The sequence below is a fragment of the Monodelphis domestica genome, chromosome 8 (assembly GCF_027887165.1).
Source record: "Monodelphis domestica isolate mMonDom1 chromosome 8, mMonDom1.pri, whole genome shotgun sequence".
Classification (NCBI taxonomy): domain Eukaryota; kingdom Metazoa; phylum Chordata; class Mammalia; order Didelphimorphia; family Didelphidae; genus Monodelphis; species Monodelphis domestica.
The window spans coordinates 166,412,173-166,432,858 of record NC_077234.1 but is presented as its reverse complement, the minus strand read 5'-3'; the positions used below and the strand labels follow the sequence as shown (position 1 = coordinate 166,432,858).

At 33.3% G+C, this 20,686-nt stretch overlaps 1 protein-coding gene across 1 annotated transcript in view; it reads left to right on the top strand.

Annotated features, from left to right (window-relative positions):
* Positions 1–20,686, top strand: part of TMTC4 (transmembrane O-mannosyltransferase targeting cadherins 4) — a 79,575-nt gene that overhangs the window by 51,980 nt on the left and 6,909 nt on the right. Inside the window, exons 12-16 of the mRNA XM_007501341.3 lie at positions 6,378–6,457; positions 6,711–6,818; positions 6,918–7,059; positions 14,533–14,647; positions 16,852–16,964. Of these exons, the coding sequence (XP_007501403.1) occupies positions 6,378–6,457; positions 6,711–6,818; positions 6,918–7,059; positions 14,533–14,647; positions 16,852–16,964 (558 nt within the window). The remainder of the gene's footprint in view (positions 1–6,377; positions 6,458–6,710; positions 6,819–6,917; positions 7,060–14,532; positions 14,648–16,851; positions 16,965–20,686) is intronic.

The following is a 20,686-nucleotide window of genomic DNA, read 5'->3' as shown; positions in this document are numbered from 1 at the left end:
TTCTTTGTAAAAACCATATAATTCATCCTCATTCCTTTATCTGAAGACATTTATTTAGAAGAAAGATTGTAACTTTGTTTTCCATATTGGAAAACTGAAGCATAAAAAAAATTTTAAACGCCTTTATCCACGTAGATTCCATAATGATAGAGCTGTGAAAACTAGAACAAGTCTAACCTGTGCTATTTTCACTTGGTCAACTTTGTAAATGAAAGCATCTCATGATATTTGTGTATTTGAGGTGAAAAGACAACCTAAGTTAACTTCTGCATTGTGCAGCATTAATTATAGTGTGAATCATTTTTAAAATAATGGGGAAACCAATACACATGCACATTAACTTTTTCATGAACAAACTGCATTATAGTGCTCCATTTTTAGAAGTTACTTTATTATATAATGAATAGAGCACCTGTTCAGGAGTCAGGAAGCCCTGAGTTCATATCCTGCCTCAGACACTAGTTGTTTAGCCCTGGGCAAATCACTTAACCCTGTTTGCCTCAGTTTCTTCATCTGTCAAATAAGTTGAAAAAGGAAATGGCAAACCATGTCTTTGTGTCTTTGCCAAGAAAACCCCAAACAAGGTCACAGAGAGTCAGACATGACTGATGATGAGCAACAACAATAAACTGATTGCTGCAGACAAGCCAGATGTTTAATAAATTCTGAATTTATATACTTTTTCTTCATGCAACTTTATCCTAAAATTTGCTATTAATGTACAAGCTTTATTCTTAATAAATAATTTTACAGCATATTGAAGAATCTGTTTGAAAATTCCCTGTTCCATATTTTAAAAGAACCTATGTTGGAATAGGAAAAAGTATCAGATATTAGAAACCACCATCATCATTTAAGCTGAATTTGGCAGCCAACACTTGTTTCCCCCAGATGTGCAAAACTAAGAATTGTTTTTCTCTCAAAGGCACCAAGTGGTTCTGTGTGCATTTTGTACCCCTTCTGGTGCCCAAGACAGAGCTAGGCAGGCAACAATTATTATTAAGCACTTACTGGGTGTCAGATGTTGTGCTAAGTACTGGAGTCCCTAGGAGGGAGATGGCATGGCAGATGGACTGTGTAGGGTGAGGAAACTGAAGGTCTGAGAAAGGTTCCATGATAAGATTGTAGCTGAGGCATGATGTTGAAGTCCGAAAGCCAGAAGTATACCTAAGAGGGGAATACAAAGTAGGAGGAGCTCAGAAATGGAAGGAGACTGAAAGGAAGGAAAAATTTTCTAGAGTGAAAAGGCATATTAAATTCTTGTAGAATTGAATTTAATTTAGTCATTCAGTGTACATTAGTGAGTGTCTTCTGTGTGTGAGAGGTACCATGCAAGTGTAAAATATTTAAATGTCATTTTAATGTTGACAGCAAGAGGAAATGAGAAAAGGATATTCTGGACTTAATGGTAGAAGACCCGAGTTCAAAATCCAGGTTCTGTTACTTAATACCTATGTGATCTCGGACAAGTTATTCACCCTTCTTAATCCTCTCCCTCATTTCCTCAACTATAAAATGAGGGAATGAGACTCTATGATCCCCTCAGTTCTACTTTCTTGATGTTCTAGAATTAAACATTTATTACATATCCATTTTCAACTCCAGTGTAGTTTTACATTGGTTCTTTTTTTCATTTTTACACTTTATTTTATTATTTTGTTTCATTACAAACATTTACAGATTACTCCTGATTTGTGAGAGCTCACTCTGATATCAAAGATGATAATTAAGTAAAACTAATAACACAAAAACCTTTTCCAAAAACTCATACAGCATTTCATATCTTCCTCTCTATTTTTTAAATGAACAAATATATTTTATCTCTACTTTTACACCTAAAAAGAGGATCTCAGAGGTGTGGGTTTTTAAATTAATAATCAATAATTATTATCTTTTATAAAGTTTTGTTAATAATAACTAAAACAAAAGAACTGCCTAACTTCAGCCTGGTCACAGGTCCGAGAGGAAGTGGGAGGAGTTACCGCCACTTAAATACAATCATGCAAAATGTAGGGACACAAGGAAATGGAATTTTGGGAAATACTAAGGGACTTCTGGGGGATGAAGTCCAAAGGCTCAAAATCTTCATTTATACAGAGGTCTGATTCAGCTCTCTCATTTTGCAAATAAGGAAACTTGTTCTCAACAAGGTTCACCAATTCACCTAAAGTCATCAGTTAATATTGTCTTAACAACCATTATGAACTCTTAAACTCTGACTGATTTATAAATTTCTTTTCATTTGAGTTTTAAAATTTGATTCAGTTTTTGCAATAAATGTAAAAACTGATAATGTTTTTGTTGTAGATTTTTATTTTAATAAAGCATTTAATCATTTTTGCTTTTTTTTACTCCACATGTGTCTTAGATTTCATGGAACTATGCTAGGCATTTCAATCTCCTGGGCTTCTTACACTGATTGAAAGTCAGAGATTGCCAGGAAAATTGAAAATTAAACATAATTTTAAAAATTTCTTTCAAATTTCTTAGAAAAGAAAAATCATTCATTCTTTAAACACCCTTTTAATAAACTACCTGATAATAGGGTTGTGTGATTTGTATGCTATATGTCAACCCAGATCTGTTCTCGCTGCTCAAGTACTGCATGTTAAAATGGCATGCATGTTAAAGCTGACCTCTGGGTAACTGTTTTCCAGCTCTTAATTATGGGAAGTGTTTGAGAGTACAAATGATCTTTGGGGTTTTTTGAGACTTTCGACTAATTATAGAGAAAGCCATAGTTTTTATTTAAGAATTGTGATTTTTCTTCTTTGACATTGTGGTCTTTGGTGCTCCATGCTTGCTACAGAAATCTGTCTGTACTGCAGAGGGCAGTTGAATTCTTTGTCTGAGCTTTTTATTTAGAAAACAGAATTTCATGTAACAAAGGAAAGCAGCAGGAGCTAGAGAATGGAAGAGGCTGGAGTCATGTTGAAATCTGAGTTGAAGCTGTATTTGTATTCTTGCTGTTGCAACAATGACAGTTGAGGTTGGCTTCAACTGCCTTCAGTCCCTTTGTGCTTGGTGGGATGTTGAAGAAACAACACCCAGGGCTGTGGGGGAAAGGCAAAATTATATCTATTTAGAGCAGACTTTTAAAAATGTGTGTTCTAGTGTTAGCTTTAACTGATTTCTTCCAAGCTGTTATTTTTAAGAGAGTAATACCCATGAATGGACAGTAATTTATACCAAAAAGTTTAAATTATACCTTCTGGCGCGCAGTAGTGCATACTCCTCTCACCTGTGATTTGCCCTTGTTACAATGCCTGTTGTTGGATTAGGTAACAATACATGTATATACTTTCAAATACGGCAGAGGATTAAAGAAGGAAAATGTAGTTCTTAACTGTGTTCAAAGACTATCACACTACTTAATACCCTCCCCAGAAATTCAGATGTTTATGTGCCTCCCCCGTCCCCATCTGCACCTTTGATTTTATCAGCCTGGGGAGCATTCACTGCTGGCAAGGAACTCCATCTACCAATGCAGAGCAGCATCTTCTTGGTAATTCGTAGCCATAGAGAGTTGCCTGAGTTGCCCATTATTATATTGCCAGCATGCCTCAGACAGGAATGGAACACAGATTTTCCCAACTTTGTAGCCAGCTATCTGCTATACTGTGCAATTAATGTAATATAATTACAGGTTAAGATACATAAAACAGAATGTAGGTTTAGGTTTAAGATACTTATAGTGCCCTTAGTTAATTCAAGGTTAGTGTTACATTGTTTAATTCTCCCAAAGCATTTTGGTATTTCACTGGAAGAAAAATTTTTCTTTTTGCTATATTAGGATAATATAGCAAATCCCAATAAATGCACTGACTGACCCTTTTGCTTACAGGTAATATATAATTGTTTCTTAAAGAGGTTCCTTATCATCAGCATCTGTGTCCACAGTAGTAAGAGTGCAAGATTCTCAAAGGCAGGGATCATATCAAATTTGTTCTGTGCCTTAGTCCTTGCACTTCAGTACTCAGTACACATTCATCATTTTACAATGATGTTATTAAGCCATCATAACCAAACCCCACTGTCGGTATAGTTTAGGAAAAAGATCATGTTTAATAGCATGTTTCCATGGAATTGATTATGGTCTCCTTATTAACATATTATTGTGTAACCAAGTCACAATGTTTGGTAGTATGTGATTTAAACTCTTTGTATACTTGTATGAGGAGAATGGCAGGAGCTTGGTTTCTTCTGGACCAATTATTTATGTCATAATTACCTCTAGTTTTTCACATTATCATATAATAATTTGGCCTTTCAGGTGGCCTCAAGTCCAGAACCCTTAATAAGAGTTGTTTCCCCCATCTGCTTTGTCTTTCTCTTTTTTTTTAAGTGTTTTCTATCTTTTCTTATTTGTTGTTGTTTCCTGCTGCCTTCACTTTTGTTTTGTTTTACCTCCTGTTTAGTGGAATAATAGACTTAATCTTAATAAGATTCAGTCTTAAAGATTTGGGAGAGAACTCTGAATTCATCCTGTCTAATTAGTACCTGCCTTTCTAGTCAAACTGATACCTCAACAAATGATTGTCTTCATATTTACTGCCTAAAAACCTGCACTAATGGAAAACTTTCTTAGCATTTGACTAATTACATTCTGAAACCAAGTATTTTCCTTATGTGAAACTAAAATCTGCCTCTCTGCAATGCATTCATTGTTTCAAAATTCTGCAGGTATAAACAAAATGAATATATTTCCCCTTGCATATAACAACCCTTCAAATACTTGACGAAAGTTAATGAATGTATTTACATTTGGGTGTTTTTTTATTCAAGTTAAATATTTCTGTTTCCTTCAATTAAACTTCATAAAGAGGTTCCTATCCTTTCACTGTCCTATTCTTTTGGACACATTTGTGTTTCTTGATGTCTTCTCAAAATGTGATACTCATAACTAAGCACAGTATTTCATATTTGTTTTTCTTGATCAGACCATGATACAAGCAGAATTATTATATCCCTTGTTCTAAATATTAATACAGACTAAGATCAAATTAGACTTTTCAGCTGCCACATCACATTGTTGATTCAAATTATGATTGTAATTCACCAGTATAATTCAATTTTTTTACATTAACACGTATATTCTTCCCCACCCTGTATTCTTACAATTGTTTTTGTAACATAGGTATAGGATATTATATTTATTCTTGCTTAATCTTATTAGATTTGACCCATTATATTAACCCCTAGAGAATATTTTTATTTCAAATTGTCTCATCCTATGAGCTCCCAATATACTCATCTTCATAACTTATATGCATGTTGTCTATACCATCCCCAAATCATTAATCAATTAAAAGATTAAACAGAAGAAATCTCTCAGATTAACATTGATCCACTAATCACCTCTCAGTGTGGCCAGTTGTACAGCCAATTCAAAATTTACCAAACTATGTTGCATCCATACTCTATCTTTTCCACAAAAATATTATGGAATATTTTATTAGTTGTGCTATCTTGACAAGTATGCTAATTTCCTTGGGCCTCAATGTCCTCACAAAAAAATTAGAGGGGGCAGCTGGGTAGCTCAGTGGATTGAGAGCCAGGCCTAGAGGTGGGAAGTCCTAGGTTCAAATGTGGCCTCAGACACTTCCTAGCTGTGTGACCCTGGGCAAGTCACTTAACCCCCATTTCCTAGCCCTTACCACTCTTCAGAGTCACTTACAGCTCTATAACATATTAAAAAATGAATATGATTTTGGCAAAATTGTCTTCCCAGTATCAAAAATATACATTTTAATCATCAGTGAACATTATGTTAAATTCCAAGCATAATGATAACACACTTTGAATTTTATAGAAGAAAAAGACCATGTATATGTAATTTTTACTTGAATCAGATCAAAAGGAAGAGAATGAATGTCTTGGTGCTAACTTTCTTTCCACAGTCTATTCCAGTTTTACAAGAGATAATATAGTCTTTACTCCAATAAGAATTGCTAGGAAACAAAATAACAATTATCAGATTATAATTGTCCACCTTTTAACAATTTCTTGTAAAAATTCATGACTTTTTTTAATAATTCCTTCTAGAAATGGAAATACCTTTTAAACAACATTAAACAAAATTAAACAGTGTTTAAGTTGTGGTTTCTCTTTCTATATTGCCTTCCTTCTTCCAGACTTCTCCTCAGAAAGAGAGAAAAAAATAAAAATTGTGACAAGGACAAATTAAAAAAGAAGAAAAGCAAAGTCTAGTAAGGGTTCTTTCCACCCCTCAAGGACTTAACTAAATATGGGCAACTCACTTTTTAAAGTACTTCATGTCTTAAGTTAAAGGAAATCATAAAAGCTAGTGCCATGGGTAAAAGAAATCCAGCTGCCAACTGCTACAGTTATGACTTGTGGTTTGTTTGTTTTTTCAGGTTCACTACAACGTTGGCAAAAACCTGGCCGATCAAGGTGACCAGACTGCTGCCATCAGATATTACAGAGAAGCTGTAAGGTAATAAAAACACTATTTCTCTGGCCCACTTAAAGCATATATTTATAGATACAGATATCCATGCATATATAATCTGTTTAATTATATGATCGATCTGTTAAATAAAACATAAGCATGTACACTATTTTGTCTTCTCAGATTTAATTTTGAACAGCCAATTACAAAATATCATTGTCATTTCCTGACTGCATAGTAAAAATACTAGGAATAAGTAGTTTTCTGTTTTTGTTTGTTTTTCCCCTTCACAACTCAGATTGAATCCTAAATATGTTCATGCCATGAATAATCTTGGAAATATCTTGAAAGAACGGAATGAGCTACAGGAAGCTGAGGAGCTATTGTCTCTTGCTGTACAAATACAGTGAGCATTATTTCCACCAAATTACAGCATTGACAAAAAAAAAAATCAGTCCCTACATTCTGATGTTTGAGGGTTTGTTTTTTTTAAACAATTTTCTAGACCAGACTTTGCTGCAGCATGGATGAATTTAGGCATAGTACAGAACAGCCTGAGGAGGTTTGGAGAAGCTGAGCGAAGCTACTGGACAGCAATTAAATACAGAAGAAAATATCCAGATTGTTATTACAACTTAGGACGTTTGGTAAGCTTGTGGTATACATTTGGTTACAGAAGCTATATGGTGTGTGTGTGTGTGTGTGTGTGTGTGTGTGTGTGTGTGTGTGTGTGTGTGTACATTTTAGGTCAAGGAGTTTGGTTTCTTTTCTTGAAATCCTTTAATTAAAAGAATTCTTTAAATTCATAAAATTTACAATTTGAGTTCATCAAAACTAATTGGTAGGGAAGACAAACACTTAAGGCTAGAATAAAGAATAAATTGAACTAGGAAAAACAGTGGAACCTATTCACTGTGAAGCCTTTTCTTAAAAGTGACTTCTTGAAAACCATTAGTTTCTGTTTTGTAAAAGTCAAATGAATAAAACTTAATTTTTTTAAACTCACAATGTAAGTTATTTCTAAATATTTCCTTCATCCTAAAGAGGCTCACTGTATTAATCAGTCATCTAATTCCAATATTCTAAGACCTACCATTATTTATCTTTTTGAAAATAAAAATAACAATATTCAACTCAGAGATATCAAGTAGTGATTAATTTTGTCTACAAAGTGCTTTAAATCTATTTGATAAGAACTAAAGTACAATTGGTTTAAAAATATTTATTTTTCAAGTCTTAAGAGAATATGTAGAGCTTGATACATTTCCATTTTCCTTGAAAAGTAAAACAAAAAAGGTCTCCGTATATATGTAATAAAATACCCATAGAAAACACGTCCTATCTTTAAACAGAAATGTTTGATGTTTCTTCCTTAGCATTTTTGTATTGAGTTGAACTTCCTATGAATCAAAACATTTTATTTTTAATTCCTAACTCTTTGTTAGAGAAAATTCTTAAGAAAATTTATTGTTTTGCCAAAACTAGAATATTATAGTCTGATTTTTTTCTATTGTGCATTCAGTTTATCATAGAATGTTAGACAACCAATTGTTAAATCAGTAAATTCCTGTGACCTAAGAAGGGTTATATCTAAAGTGATTCTAAGTAGTTATCTTACCTTAAAACATTTATAGGGAAAAAACTTCTCTGTCTCATTCTTATAAAAGTTCTTATCTAACCTAAATCCTCTGCTGCTTCAAATTAAGCCCATTTTTCCTTCCATCTTCAGGGGGAAATAGATAACACTTAGCACTTCTGAACAGAGTATAGCTGAAAAACCCTTCTTATACCTGAAGACTATTAGTGCACATTTGAGCCTTATCTGGGTTTTTGGTTTTGGCTAGGGCATTCTGCTTTGGAGTTGTACAGACAGAATTTGACAGTGTTAACAGGGTAGACTAGAGAGAACATTTGGCAGCAGTGAGGGGCTAAAAAGCCCAACATTGGAACAGAATTAGGTATGTCATGAATTCTTTTCTATATTTCTATTTAAATAATAAAAATAAAAATAGCTGTATAGTTATGCAGACTTATTCCACATTCACATTTTTTAATGAGGGTGATGAAAAACAATGGGCATAACATTAAACTCATAGAACTATTAAGATATAATCTTTTTTCAAAATATTTCCTAGAAAGGTCTAAGTCACTTAAAAACTTTTTTTGCTTTCAAGCTTATATCTGTAAGATGAGCTAATTAATAATGTTTGTCTTGTATATTTTTCATTAAATTAATAATACTTTCTATCTAAAGTAATGAAATAAAACTTGTAGTTAAGTGCTTCATAATAGTGAATTACTGAAATGCTAAGGACCTCCTATAATTATCCTTATATTTTTTTTTATCTCCATGTTCATCAATGAGGCTTTTGTATCTTGAAGTCTAATAGTATTAGGACAATTCTGGCAATTTAATATTGTGCTCCATTAAATTATCTTATCACCTAAAGCATATCTGTGGCTTGCATTTCAATGTTGTACCATACTACGTTAAGTCTCTATACAAGTCCTAGCTTTGGGAGACATTAACTCTTCCTCTTCTTTTAGAATAATGTCTATAAAAGTGAAGAGTCTGGCTATAGCTTTTCAGCCTGTCCTTTAATGTCCATTCACTTTAAAGTTTTAGTTCCTTTTATGTTATTGCATTTTATAACTCTCTATCCTCTCTCCAGAAAATGTTATCACTTTAATTCCTTGGTGTTGGGTTAGATAGATAATGCCATGGAAAACTATCTAAGAGCTATTTCATAAAGAATTTAACATAGAATGTAAATTGTATCTACATATCGGATGGCTAGTATATATTAGTGCCTGCCTATCTTTTAAAAAGTATCTATTGCATTGAACTTCTTGTTTATCAATTATATTACTATGAAGTGATCTATGTTGCCTACTATTAACTGTTCTTGTTGTTTAAAGAGTTTGTTTTCCATTGTTGTTTAGTTATGTCTTTACCCTTCTTGACAAAATTTTTTGAATCTCAAAGGTGAACTTTTAAAAAATTTCCTCAAAGCTTAACTTTTAAGTTTTTCTAAATTAGAGAAGCTTAATAACTTGAAATTTCATTTCTTTAAATTGTCTTTTGCCAAAAGAAAACCCTTAAGAAGAAACCTGTTGCTTTCTTTTGCTTAATAACATTTATTCATGCAGAGCAAATAACTTTAATGTATTAGTTGATGGATACATTTATTGAAAAGAATACTATCAGCTAGCCCTACACCAAGCCTCCTTTGTTTACTACATAAGAAAGTAGTGTTTGACATATTTACCAAAAAATATTTCTAAGATTTCTATTACGTACCACTCTTCATTCCATAAAAGAATCTACCTTTTTCATCATGTTGTAAAAGTAACAGTTCTCAAAGGCTATTCCAGCACTGCAGAAGCTCTGTCATGTCCTATCAAGATGGAAAGACTTCTAAGTAAAAGCCTGGATGTAGACTGTTGGCTACTCTATCCTACTACCAAACTAGCCCAATGTAGAGAGGGTCATCATAAGCAGAACTGTCCAAGATGATGAATTCTTTGACCATCAGTACACTAAATTTCCTAAATGATCTCATGTGGAAAACAAGACTTGGGTCTTCTTATTCCTTTGTGAAACAAATTATTTGTTGAAGAATTTTGGGGGCTTTAATTTCCAGATCAATATAAATTGGGAGAAATTCTCCACAACTCTGGCCTCCAACCTTTTTTGATCATGTAACCCATTAGTAAAGAAAAATTAATCAAACACCCCTCAAATGTGTATGTGGTTATTTACAAATCACACACATATTACTGTACTCATGTGTTACATACATTATAAAACAAAAGTGGACATTTTAAAAATGAAATGAAGATGAAATGAACAATATTTTAAAATGTTATTTTGATGGCATAAAAATCATTCATGATTACAAATTAAATAAATAACCTTCATATGTTATTAATATGGTATATAGCTTACACTGTGACATTATATTTATCCTATTACTAATACTTTAAAACATTTAGTAAGCTAGCCAGTGATGAACTTCATACATTTGAATCTAAATGCCTTTGTGAGATATTTTTTCAACTAATAGCCGTTAGAACAAAGTATCCAAATTAATTTAAAACTAAACATCCAAATCACTATATCACAAAATGTTAACTCAATATTTTAAAAAATAATGACCTATAAATACTAATATTTTTAGTGAAAGCAGTATAATTGAATATTTTAAAGTTCTTAGTAGTTTGATACTTTGCGATATAACAATTCAAAATTCAAGTTGTAACTTCAAATTATTTTTATTTTATTTTACTTTTTATTATAGCTGGAAAAGATATTTCATGTAAATATCCAATGCAAATGGAAGAAGTATACTATTGGCTGTGTTTACTAAAATATAATTCTAAGTTTTCAGTTCACCAATTCAGATGACAAATTTCCATCTTCCTGATGTCTATTCATTGCAAACTTATCAGGTGTTGCATTTCTATTTCTGTTTCATTTTAACAAATGGGTTTAAAAAGCACTGAAGCTCTTTGGAAGATTTTTAAATAGGTTACAAAACTATTTTCCTAAGTTTTCAGGTACTGGTATGAGTGTTTTAATAATATAGCATCTTGTTTTTGGTCACAAAAACACATAACAATGGAAGTACTTCCAAACTTTTGTATGAAAAATGTCTTCCTCATAGCAGGATTTTCTTACAAAAAGTGATTTTTAAAAATCATCATTAAAGTGTCACCTTTACCTTGAAGCCATAGATTTAAGGGTTTCCCCCCAAAATATTTGCTAAACATTATGTCATTTATAGCCACTTGTCATTAAAAGGTCAGAAAATTATAACTTCTTTTTATTAAAGAATGCAGAGGGGGCAGCTGGGTGACTTAGTGGATTGAGAGTCAGGCCCAGAGACAGGAGGTCCTGGGTTCATATGGCTTTAGACACTTCCTAGCTGGGTAATCCTGGACAGGCCACTTAACCCCCATTGCATAGCCCTTACTGCTCTTCTGCCTTGGAACCAATACACAGTATCAAGTCTAAGAAGGAAGGTAAGGGTTTAAAAATAAATGCTCAGCATAACTCGTCTTTAAGTTTGACACTTCTTTTGTATACTTGGTCATGAGATAAACAACAAGAATATATATTTTAACAACAATGATAGAGATAACTAACATTTAGTGCTTTTGAGGTTTGCAAGCTATGTCATCTATATTATCTCATTTGATATAAAAGATAATATAAAAAGATTTTTGGGATCACTTGCCATTGGGTTTCTTGTCAGATCTGATTTAGCCATCATTACTTTTACCTTATAATGTGGCTGACAAATTTTCTTGTTTACCTAGACTCACGTTAGCTTCAATCTATGGTTCTTTGCAAGAATCTTTTTAAGCCACTTGCTTCCTTTGTGAAGGTTAGTTTGGTTAAAAAACAAATGATGTAATGCCTAAATCCATTAAAGTGGGCACACACCTGGTATTCCTGAAGCAAACAAATGATTATCTACAGCAGTCAATCTCTTCATTTGTTGAACTCCTCTCCCCTCCAGATGCCTTGCATACTATGTGGCACATGGGGTACCTGATACACAGAAAGAATGAAGGTCCAATATCAATCTCTGCATTAATTATTAGTAAACCTTAACTTTTCCTTTTTTCTTAAGAAAATCAATATAAATGTAAATTCTAATATTTTCTTAAAGCATCTTTTGTTTTTGGTCCGTGTCCCCAATCTAGAGAGCACTAATCTAGAAGAAACCAACCAATAAGAAAAGAAGTTTATAGTATCACAAATTTAGAACTAGATGGGACCTTAGAGATTAGACCATGTAAAGAAACTGAGACCTTAAGGGGTTATGTGGCTTACCCCTATTCACACAGCTAGTAAGCTCTGAGGAAGGCACAACTCTTGATAATAAATCCATCACTCTGTCCACTATACATGGCTGAATTTATGCTTAAAATTCAAGATTATATGGACTAACGAGCCAAAATGTCACCTGCCTCAACCTCATGCTCTCAACTCTACCCTACTAAGCATTAAAACATATACTAAGCATTTTGAAATTCTAAAATGAGTTTGCTAGTGGCCATGTTAATAAATGGTATCATAGTGCCTTTTGTCCTATTGATTTGTCCTAGTGATACAGTACTATTGACTGAGCATGCAGGATTCTGCTTGACATTTGCTCATGAAAAGATGCAGTGTAAGGATTAACTATGAAACCCAAGTGAGACAGAAAAGACAATAGATGCTGATTTAATTGCTACCTATGTTTACATTATTTCCTTTCTTTTTGAACTGTTCACCTAATTTCTGTCAACTAAGGGAGCAAATGCTGTTGCTTTAGTTTCTAAGTAAAGCCTTGTAGGAAATCTGACAGCATAAGTAAATGTGAGTTAGTAAATGTCTCCATAATTCATTAAATTTTTCTTTCCTTTGCATAATATGTCACTTATTTGCTATGAAGATCATAGGGCAAGTCAAAACGTTGCTGTTGTCCCACGAAAGGAAGACAGACTGGACAGTTTGTACTAGAATATGCACCATCTTTAAATCCTGATAAATTACCATCACTGGCATCTTCACCAGACTCTAAGAAGCAAAACTGCATTGAGATAAAAACCCTTATTAGAACTTAGTTAAAGAGGGCATAGGGTCAGAATCTAAGAAACCCATCTTTTTTTTCTAGGTTTTGCTTACCCGCAATGCAAATTAAGTCAACTATTTTGAATTCTAATGACTGATTTAAAAGTAAAATGAAACATGTAGCCTCCCACCCATCCCCAAATAAGGCATTTTTAACAATGTTTTGGACACCCAGATTGCAAATTGGAATGAGGGTAAATATAGAAGATAATGAATATGGTTCAAGCCATACCTTATGAGTTTTTTTCCATAGGGAACAGAAAATATGTCTAATATATCACTCAGGATTTTTTTCACTTCAGTATGTATCATCAAAAGGAACAACCAACTTAAGATTTGTCAGCCAGTAACTAGGCAACACAACTTTTAACGAAGACACAAAGTTGATTTGCTTTCTAAATAATGTTTTTGTGTACTTTTACCTTGAAAAACAAAAAAACAGGTAACTAATCAATGCCACAAATATTCATTCAACATGCATTTATAAAATACACACTACATGCAAAGTGAAAGGTTGCTTTCTCACAAATGGCATACTAGATGTTTGACCCTAAGCAAAGAACCTAACCACTAAGTTGTCCATTTAGAATTCATTCTGAAATTCTATTATCAGTTGCCTATATGCATTGATAGAAGTTCCTTACACCAATGAGATCAAAGCCCAAACATTTTTTATTTTAGTTTTACATTTTTAAATTTAATTAAAATTTAAATTTAATGTCTACCCCCAGATACACACAGTATTAGATACTTGGGTATACAAAGGGAAAAAAAAATTAAATGCTTATCCTGCTCTCAAGGAATTTAGATTCCACTGGGTTATGCAACTGATGGAAGGAGGAAGATAGCACTAACAGCTCAAGGAGTCCAAAAAGACTTTGGAGGGGAAGATAAATTCCAGGCTGAGCTTTACAAGAAGCTTAAGGATTCTAAAAGGTGATGGTGATGAAAGAGGACACTTTAGGTATGGAGGACAACTTGTACAAAAGTGTAAAGGTATGAAAGGAAATGACCACTTCTAGGAACAAATAAGACAGGTTAGTTGAAACACAGAGTATACTAAGGAGAATAATAGAAAGTAATCCTGGAAAGGGAAGCTGGAGTCAAATTGTGAGGGACTTTAAAGAGTTGGACCTGCCCTTTATAATATCATTTTAGGAGCTATGTAATGGATGTATTAGAGTGGGAAAGAACATGGCAACTAGAAGGCTACTTACTACCATAGCCCAGGAGAAAGGTGATGAGGATTTGAACCAAGGTAACTGTCATAATAAGAGAAAGGAGGGTAAATGAGACATTATAGAGGTAGAAATGACACTTTAAAGTATATGTTGTATGAAATATGTATTTCAAAGATGGCATCATTAAACAAGATTTTTTTATCTTAAATATGACTTGGAAAATTTAGGTTTCCAAATTTTAATACAGTCATAGATGCATTAAAAAGGGGAATGAAAACAAGAAAAATCCATTTAAATTGTTACATTATTTTCAGTATGCAGATTTAAATCGTCCCCTAGATGCATTGAATGCATGGAGGAATGCTACTTTTCTGAAACCGGAACACACTTTGGCTTGGAACAACATGATCATATTGCTTGATAATACAGGTATAGTCATTTTTAACATGATGTTTGAACTTTGGGAGAGGTAGTTCTAGGTAACTTCAAAATAATAGTACATTGTTATAGTGTCACCTAACAATTAGGAGCTGTAGGTGTAGCTGTAGGTGGCTCATTTGTTTTTTTAAGATTCTCAAGATTAATCAAATAAATATTTGTTGAGTTCACCTTCCTTTGATTCCTTGAAGCAAGGGAAATAAGCATTTTGATACAATTGAGATGCTCTTATAACATTTTAAAATTTAGGGCTACAACATTCACTTATTTGACAACTTTAGTCATCTGTTCAGACAAAGCCAAGAAACCAGAAGTAAGAAGTTTTATGAGCAACCAAAAAAAATGATTTGGAAAAGAAAAAAAAGACATTGCAAACGATGTTTAATTGTGAGAGACCCTCAGTCCCTTGCTCAGTCTATTCTTTCTATTTTAAACACAATTGTAATGGGCTTAGTTAATCTAATTTCCTAGTCCATAGAAAATTTGAAGAGCTGGGAAGTTCTGCTGAGTAATGCAAGCACACTGAGCATACTTACAAGGAATGCTAACTAGAAGCCTGATAGGAGTCTGTAACCACATTGTAGCTCTAGGGGTCATTGCAACATTCGAGAATGCCCAAATTCCCAAAATTTTTTATGTACTACATAATTATTTTTAAGACCCCATTATTACAAAATTCTTGCACATGGCCCTAGCCTGATAGCAAGGGAAAAGAAAATAAACTGTAAACTTGAAAAACATAATAGGCTAAGATAATTAAATATTGGAGTAAATATTACTCCAGATCTTGTAGGCTGTATAATTCTTACTGCTTTACAGTACATTTAAATAATTGATGTGTTTGTATATTAATAGTGACGTTGATTAATCAAGAAAATGTTAGATGATGCTCAGTATACTTTCAATAAGAAGGAACTATATAATGGATTTTAAAATATTCCCATCCATTTTTTTGGTTTGGTAATTTAAAAGGGTCAGTTTAATCTTTTAGCATATTCACCCATGATGCCCAAGTGATTTCCTCATTGATGCCAGATCAATAAGGCATTACTGTGAAAAACCATGAGCAGCTGAGAGAATTGAAAAGATTATCTAGTCACCTTGTTTTCATCAGTCAGTTATTGCTAAAGTAATTATGAAATTAATTTTGCAGTTATTTAACAACCTAACAAAAAGGTATGTTGAGTTGTATGTAATGACCTGTGTCTGTAAGATGAATAAAATTTTATTTTTATAGAGAGGATGGGGGATATTCAAAATCATCATAGTAGTTTTGTTGGGAAACATTTATTTGTAAGTTTATTATCTATTCTAACTTCTTGATTTTAACTAGCTTTTGTTCAGGAATATATTCATATTACTTCTGAAGACTATGAAATATGCATTAATCAAAAGCTATTTGAATATTATTACAATTGGGATAAATTGCAGTAATCTTCCCATTTATGATAACTAGTTTATATAAATATTCTGCTCTGACACTCCATTATGGATTGTCCTATAAAGTGATCAAAATGATGAAGAGGAAATCTAAATTTTTAGGGGCAGCTGGGTGGCTCAGTGGATTGAGAGCCAGCCCTAGAGACTGGAGGTCCTGGGTTCAAATCTGTCTTCAGACACTTCCTAGCTGTGTGACCCTGGGCAAGTCACTTGACCCCTATTGCCTAGCCCTTACCACTCTTCTGCCTTGGAACCAAAACATAGTACTGATGCTAAGAAGTAAGGTAAAGCTTTAAAAAAATCTAAATTTTTTAGAAATTATTTTTGGTATTGTTTTTTAGTGGGTTTTTTTTTTTGTCCAGCATGGCATAAAGAAGAAGTGACCTCAGAGCCAGGACTAGTTCTCAGACCTCTAGGAAATTCTTTAGGACTATGCTTTGTAAGAGTGTTCATTTACTTTAGAACAGGGAGTTCCAGTACTCCTACAATTCCTCACAAGAGAATAGCCCATAACAGTGAAATCAAAGATCTAGTTGATCCTATTCTTATCCTTTGATCTATATTCTGTTTCTCAAAATAACCAAGTAACTTCTTTTTCTCTTCGATAATTTTTATTTATTCATAAACATTTTAATATACAGTACTTTTTAATTAAAGGAAGATATAATCAAATTACCAGAAAAAAAAAGTGTTTTCTAAAGTGTGTATTCTAAGGTGTTATTCATTTTGTTCTTTTTCTAACTCCATTATCCTAGGTAATTTAGCCCAAGCTGAAGCAGTTGGAAGAGAGGCATTAGAATTAATACCCCATGATCACTCTATTATGTTCTCATTGGCAAATGTACTGGGGAAATCTCAAAAATACAAGGTTTGTAAACTCTAGTTCCCTACGATTTCTGCAATTAACAATAATATCTGACAAAAATCATAAATATTAGTTTTGCATGGTGAAATCCAAAGGTAAGCCAAAATGAAAATAAAGAAATGAATCCTAAAAATGTAATCTATCTATAGATGATGGGGCAATGGTGCAATTGGTAGAATATGGTCATTTGGTTTCTTGAAGAAATTGCCCCAAAGGCAAATCTGCAGGCTGAAAAATAAGTATCAGTATTTTCATATTGGGATTCACTGCCTCTGCTTGAAAAAGAATAGACACACCAGAGGAAGCTTTTGTAGTTTAATAGTCATGAAAAGAGAAAAGTAGCTCAGCAGAACTGTGTCCTCATTTTCTCTAAAGGGGAAGAATATCCATGTCCTAAAGGGCTCTGAATATATCTTATTGATAGTAAGATCTACACTCATAGTGTAGCTGCAGCTGGGCCTTTCTGGCACAAGAGTGCTTGAGTTTGTTTGCTTCCAAATCAGCCAGGGCTTTGGGTTTTGTTTATAGGGTGACATCTTTTATACAAAGTTCATAATACTACCCAGGGTGCATGAGTGTCCTACTTATGATTGCTTCCAACTCTCATCATTTGAGGTTCATGATTGCATAGTTAAATGCTTTGTCATCATTTAGATTACTTACTTTAGGTACTACACACACAATGCACCAATTCAGGTACTAAATATTATAAATTGAGATTGTGTCATGGTCATAGGATCTTAGATCCAGATATGGAAGGGACCTCGGAAGTAGCTCAACCCTTTATTTTTGTAGGTAAGTAAACTGAGGACCAGTAAATTAAATAACTTGCCCGAAACCATATAGATAATAAGCTTCAGAGACAGGATTTGAACCCAGGTATTCAACTATAAAAGAAGTTTTGGGTTTTTTGTGACTTTAACTCCTAGGAATGCCTGGTGAAATCTATGGACCTCTTCTCAAAATAAGATTCTCAACACATAAATTCATCTTCTTTGTTTTTCCCCAAGCTAACTAACATAAATAAAAGTCATCAACTTAGAATATTTTTTATTTGATTCCTTTTGCCTTTCAGGCAGCAGAGTCCTTTGAACATAATAGATGCTTAATAAATATTTGACTGACAGATGGTTCTGTCCTATTCTGGAGTTGTGAAATATTCTAGAAAATCTAAATCTTCTGGGATGATTGTGTTTAACCTTGTTTATCATACTTGTGACTGATAAAGAGTCACTATTGCTTCCCTCTGCTTTTTGAACCCTTTTGGATTTTGTGTAGAAGGTAGTTTTTTGTCAAAGCATACTTATAGAAAGGAAAAAAAGTGAATGCTTCCTGGCTTTTGTTTAGACTTTTGTTTCAGCTATCTAGCTATCTGTGTTAAGGTATGTCGTTTTTATCCCAGGATCCTTGCTACAGTAAATGTTTTTCACTGAGTTGCCTATATAATCATTCCACTGATTTATTTTTAATCTTCTCACTGCCTTTAAATGGGAGCTTCTTGCTCTGTGACATAAGCAGTATTTCTTTTGATTTGCACTTCACATTGCCTTTTTTTCTCCAGATAAAATTGAAAATACCTTTTAAGGCTTGTGCAAGAAGCCAGTTTTCCCTTTTCCCCAAATACCTTGCATGCAAATATGTAGGGCTTAGAAAAGTTAATATAGAAGAGAAAAAATAAGAATCTGTCATAAGGAATTGTAATATGCTCTTTAATACATCCCATTAGGACAGTGAATACAATAATGTTGATATATGACTTCTAGAATCATGGCACCTTAGCACTGTGACAAAATAGTTAAAATAATTATGAGTTAAGAATTTGAAGTTCATTTACATGTTAATTAGAATGCAAAAGTGACATGCAATTTCCTCAGCTAGGTGGTGTAGTAGATAGCGTGTTGGCTTAAAATCAGGAAGCTCATCTTCCTGAGTTCAGATCTGGCTTCCAACACTTACTAGCTGTGTGATCCTGGGCAAATCACTAAACCCTTTTGCCTCAGTTCTTCATCTGTAAAATGAGCGGGAGAAGGGAATGGCAAACCACTCAAGTATCTTTGCCAAGAAAAATCCAAATGGGATCACAGAGTCAGACAGAACTGAACAACAGCAACCAACAACAAATTCACTGACAAATATAGCTAATGCTATTTGATCATCACCTACTTCCCTTGCATTGTTTTACTATATTACAAAATGGGCTTTTATATTTATATCCTAGTATGACGTGGGAATGGGGCTGCTGGGAAGAAAGAAATCTTTCAACACTGAGTAACCATTAAGCTAGGTAACTGTAAACATCCCTCTAGCACACCTCTCCAGCCCCTTTTCTTCTCAGAACTCTTATAACATCCATTTTAGGTGCCACTAATTTTGTCAATATAGTAATAACAGATAGATATATATATATATGCATATATATATATATATATAAATATATATTACTTTAGGCTTACAAAATGCTTTATCTACAAAATCTGAATGGCACTTCACAAGAACCCTGTCAAGCACCTACTACAGATAGCATTATTTTTGTTTTTCAGATGTGGAAACTGAGGTTGAAGGATTAAGTGACTTGTCCTTGGTTTTTGTAAAGAGAAAGATAATGAACTTACAACATACTTCTTTGGCAGTTGTAGGAAGTTAATTAAGATTTTACTGGTGTATTCATTCCTCGCTTAAAAAAAAAGCTTTCTACTCCTAGCACATGCTCTGGAGCTAATTCCCATCCATTCACATTCATAACTTGGTTTCCCAGAAGGGGAGAGCTCATTCTTCTCTTCAGGGTTCTATGGAGCTAATTTTTCTAATTCAAAATAGCTTTGAAGCCTTTACTGTTGTACTTCCTCCCTTTGTGTGTCAGCTGATAGCAATCAGTTAGCTGTACTCAATTAGCTTTAGAAAGAGGTTTTTACTATGATGTTTAATAAGATTGTGTTAAAAATACTCCTCCTAAAAGTCAGGGTCACTCCCACCAGTGTATGGGAAGTCTAAGCAACATTGGGATTGAGCTTAGAGCATACATTTAGCACTCTCAGAATTCCTGGTTTCTAGAAGTCCTTTTTTCCTTTTCATGGGATTATCTTGAAGTTTGCCTTAAGCTTGAGTTAGTCTTTTCTGTTGAGGTCCTTACAGAATCTTGAAGCTATCTTACTTCATGACATCTTAACTGTTCCCCCTTACAAATACTAACATTTTCTAACTTATACCCCATTTTTTCCAGTTCCTTTTTGGTCATGTTTCTCAAGAATAAATTGATCTCTGCCAGTTTTGACTAAGAAACGTTCTAACTGACTAAGTAATTTCAGAGGTGTTAGTCCAAATTTTCTTTCCCACATGCTCCAGGATTATAGTTTATAACAACTCGATGGTAAAAAGGTGAAAATAGACAAGAAACAAGTGGGAGAAACAAAAATGATGGCAACAAAGAAAATGACATTTAAGAAATAAAAGCTTTGGAGTAAAAATATTTAAGATTAATATATATTTTATGCTTTTTAAACTTGCTAGGCCCCTTAGAGATGAAAATTAAATAAGTTTGAAAGTGACATATATATAACATACCCAAATTATTTGACTGCCAAGATTAGATGGAAAGCAGAAAATGGGGCAGGGGGATCTTTATACACAGTCCCCACATAGAGGTCTCATATCTAAAATATAGAGTGAACTTTGACAAATTTATAAGAATAAGAGCCATCCTCCAGTTGATAAATGGGCAAAAGATA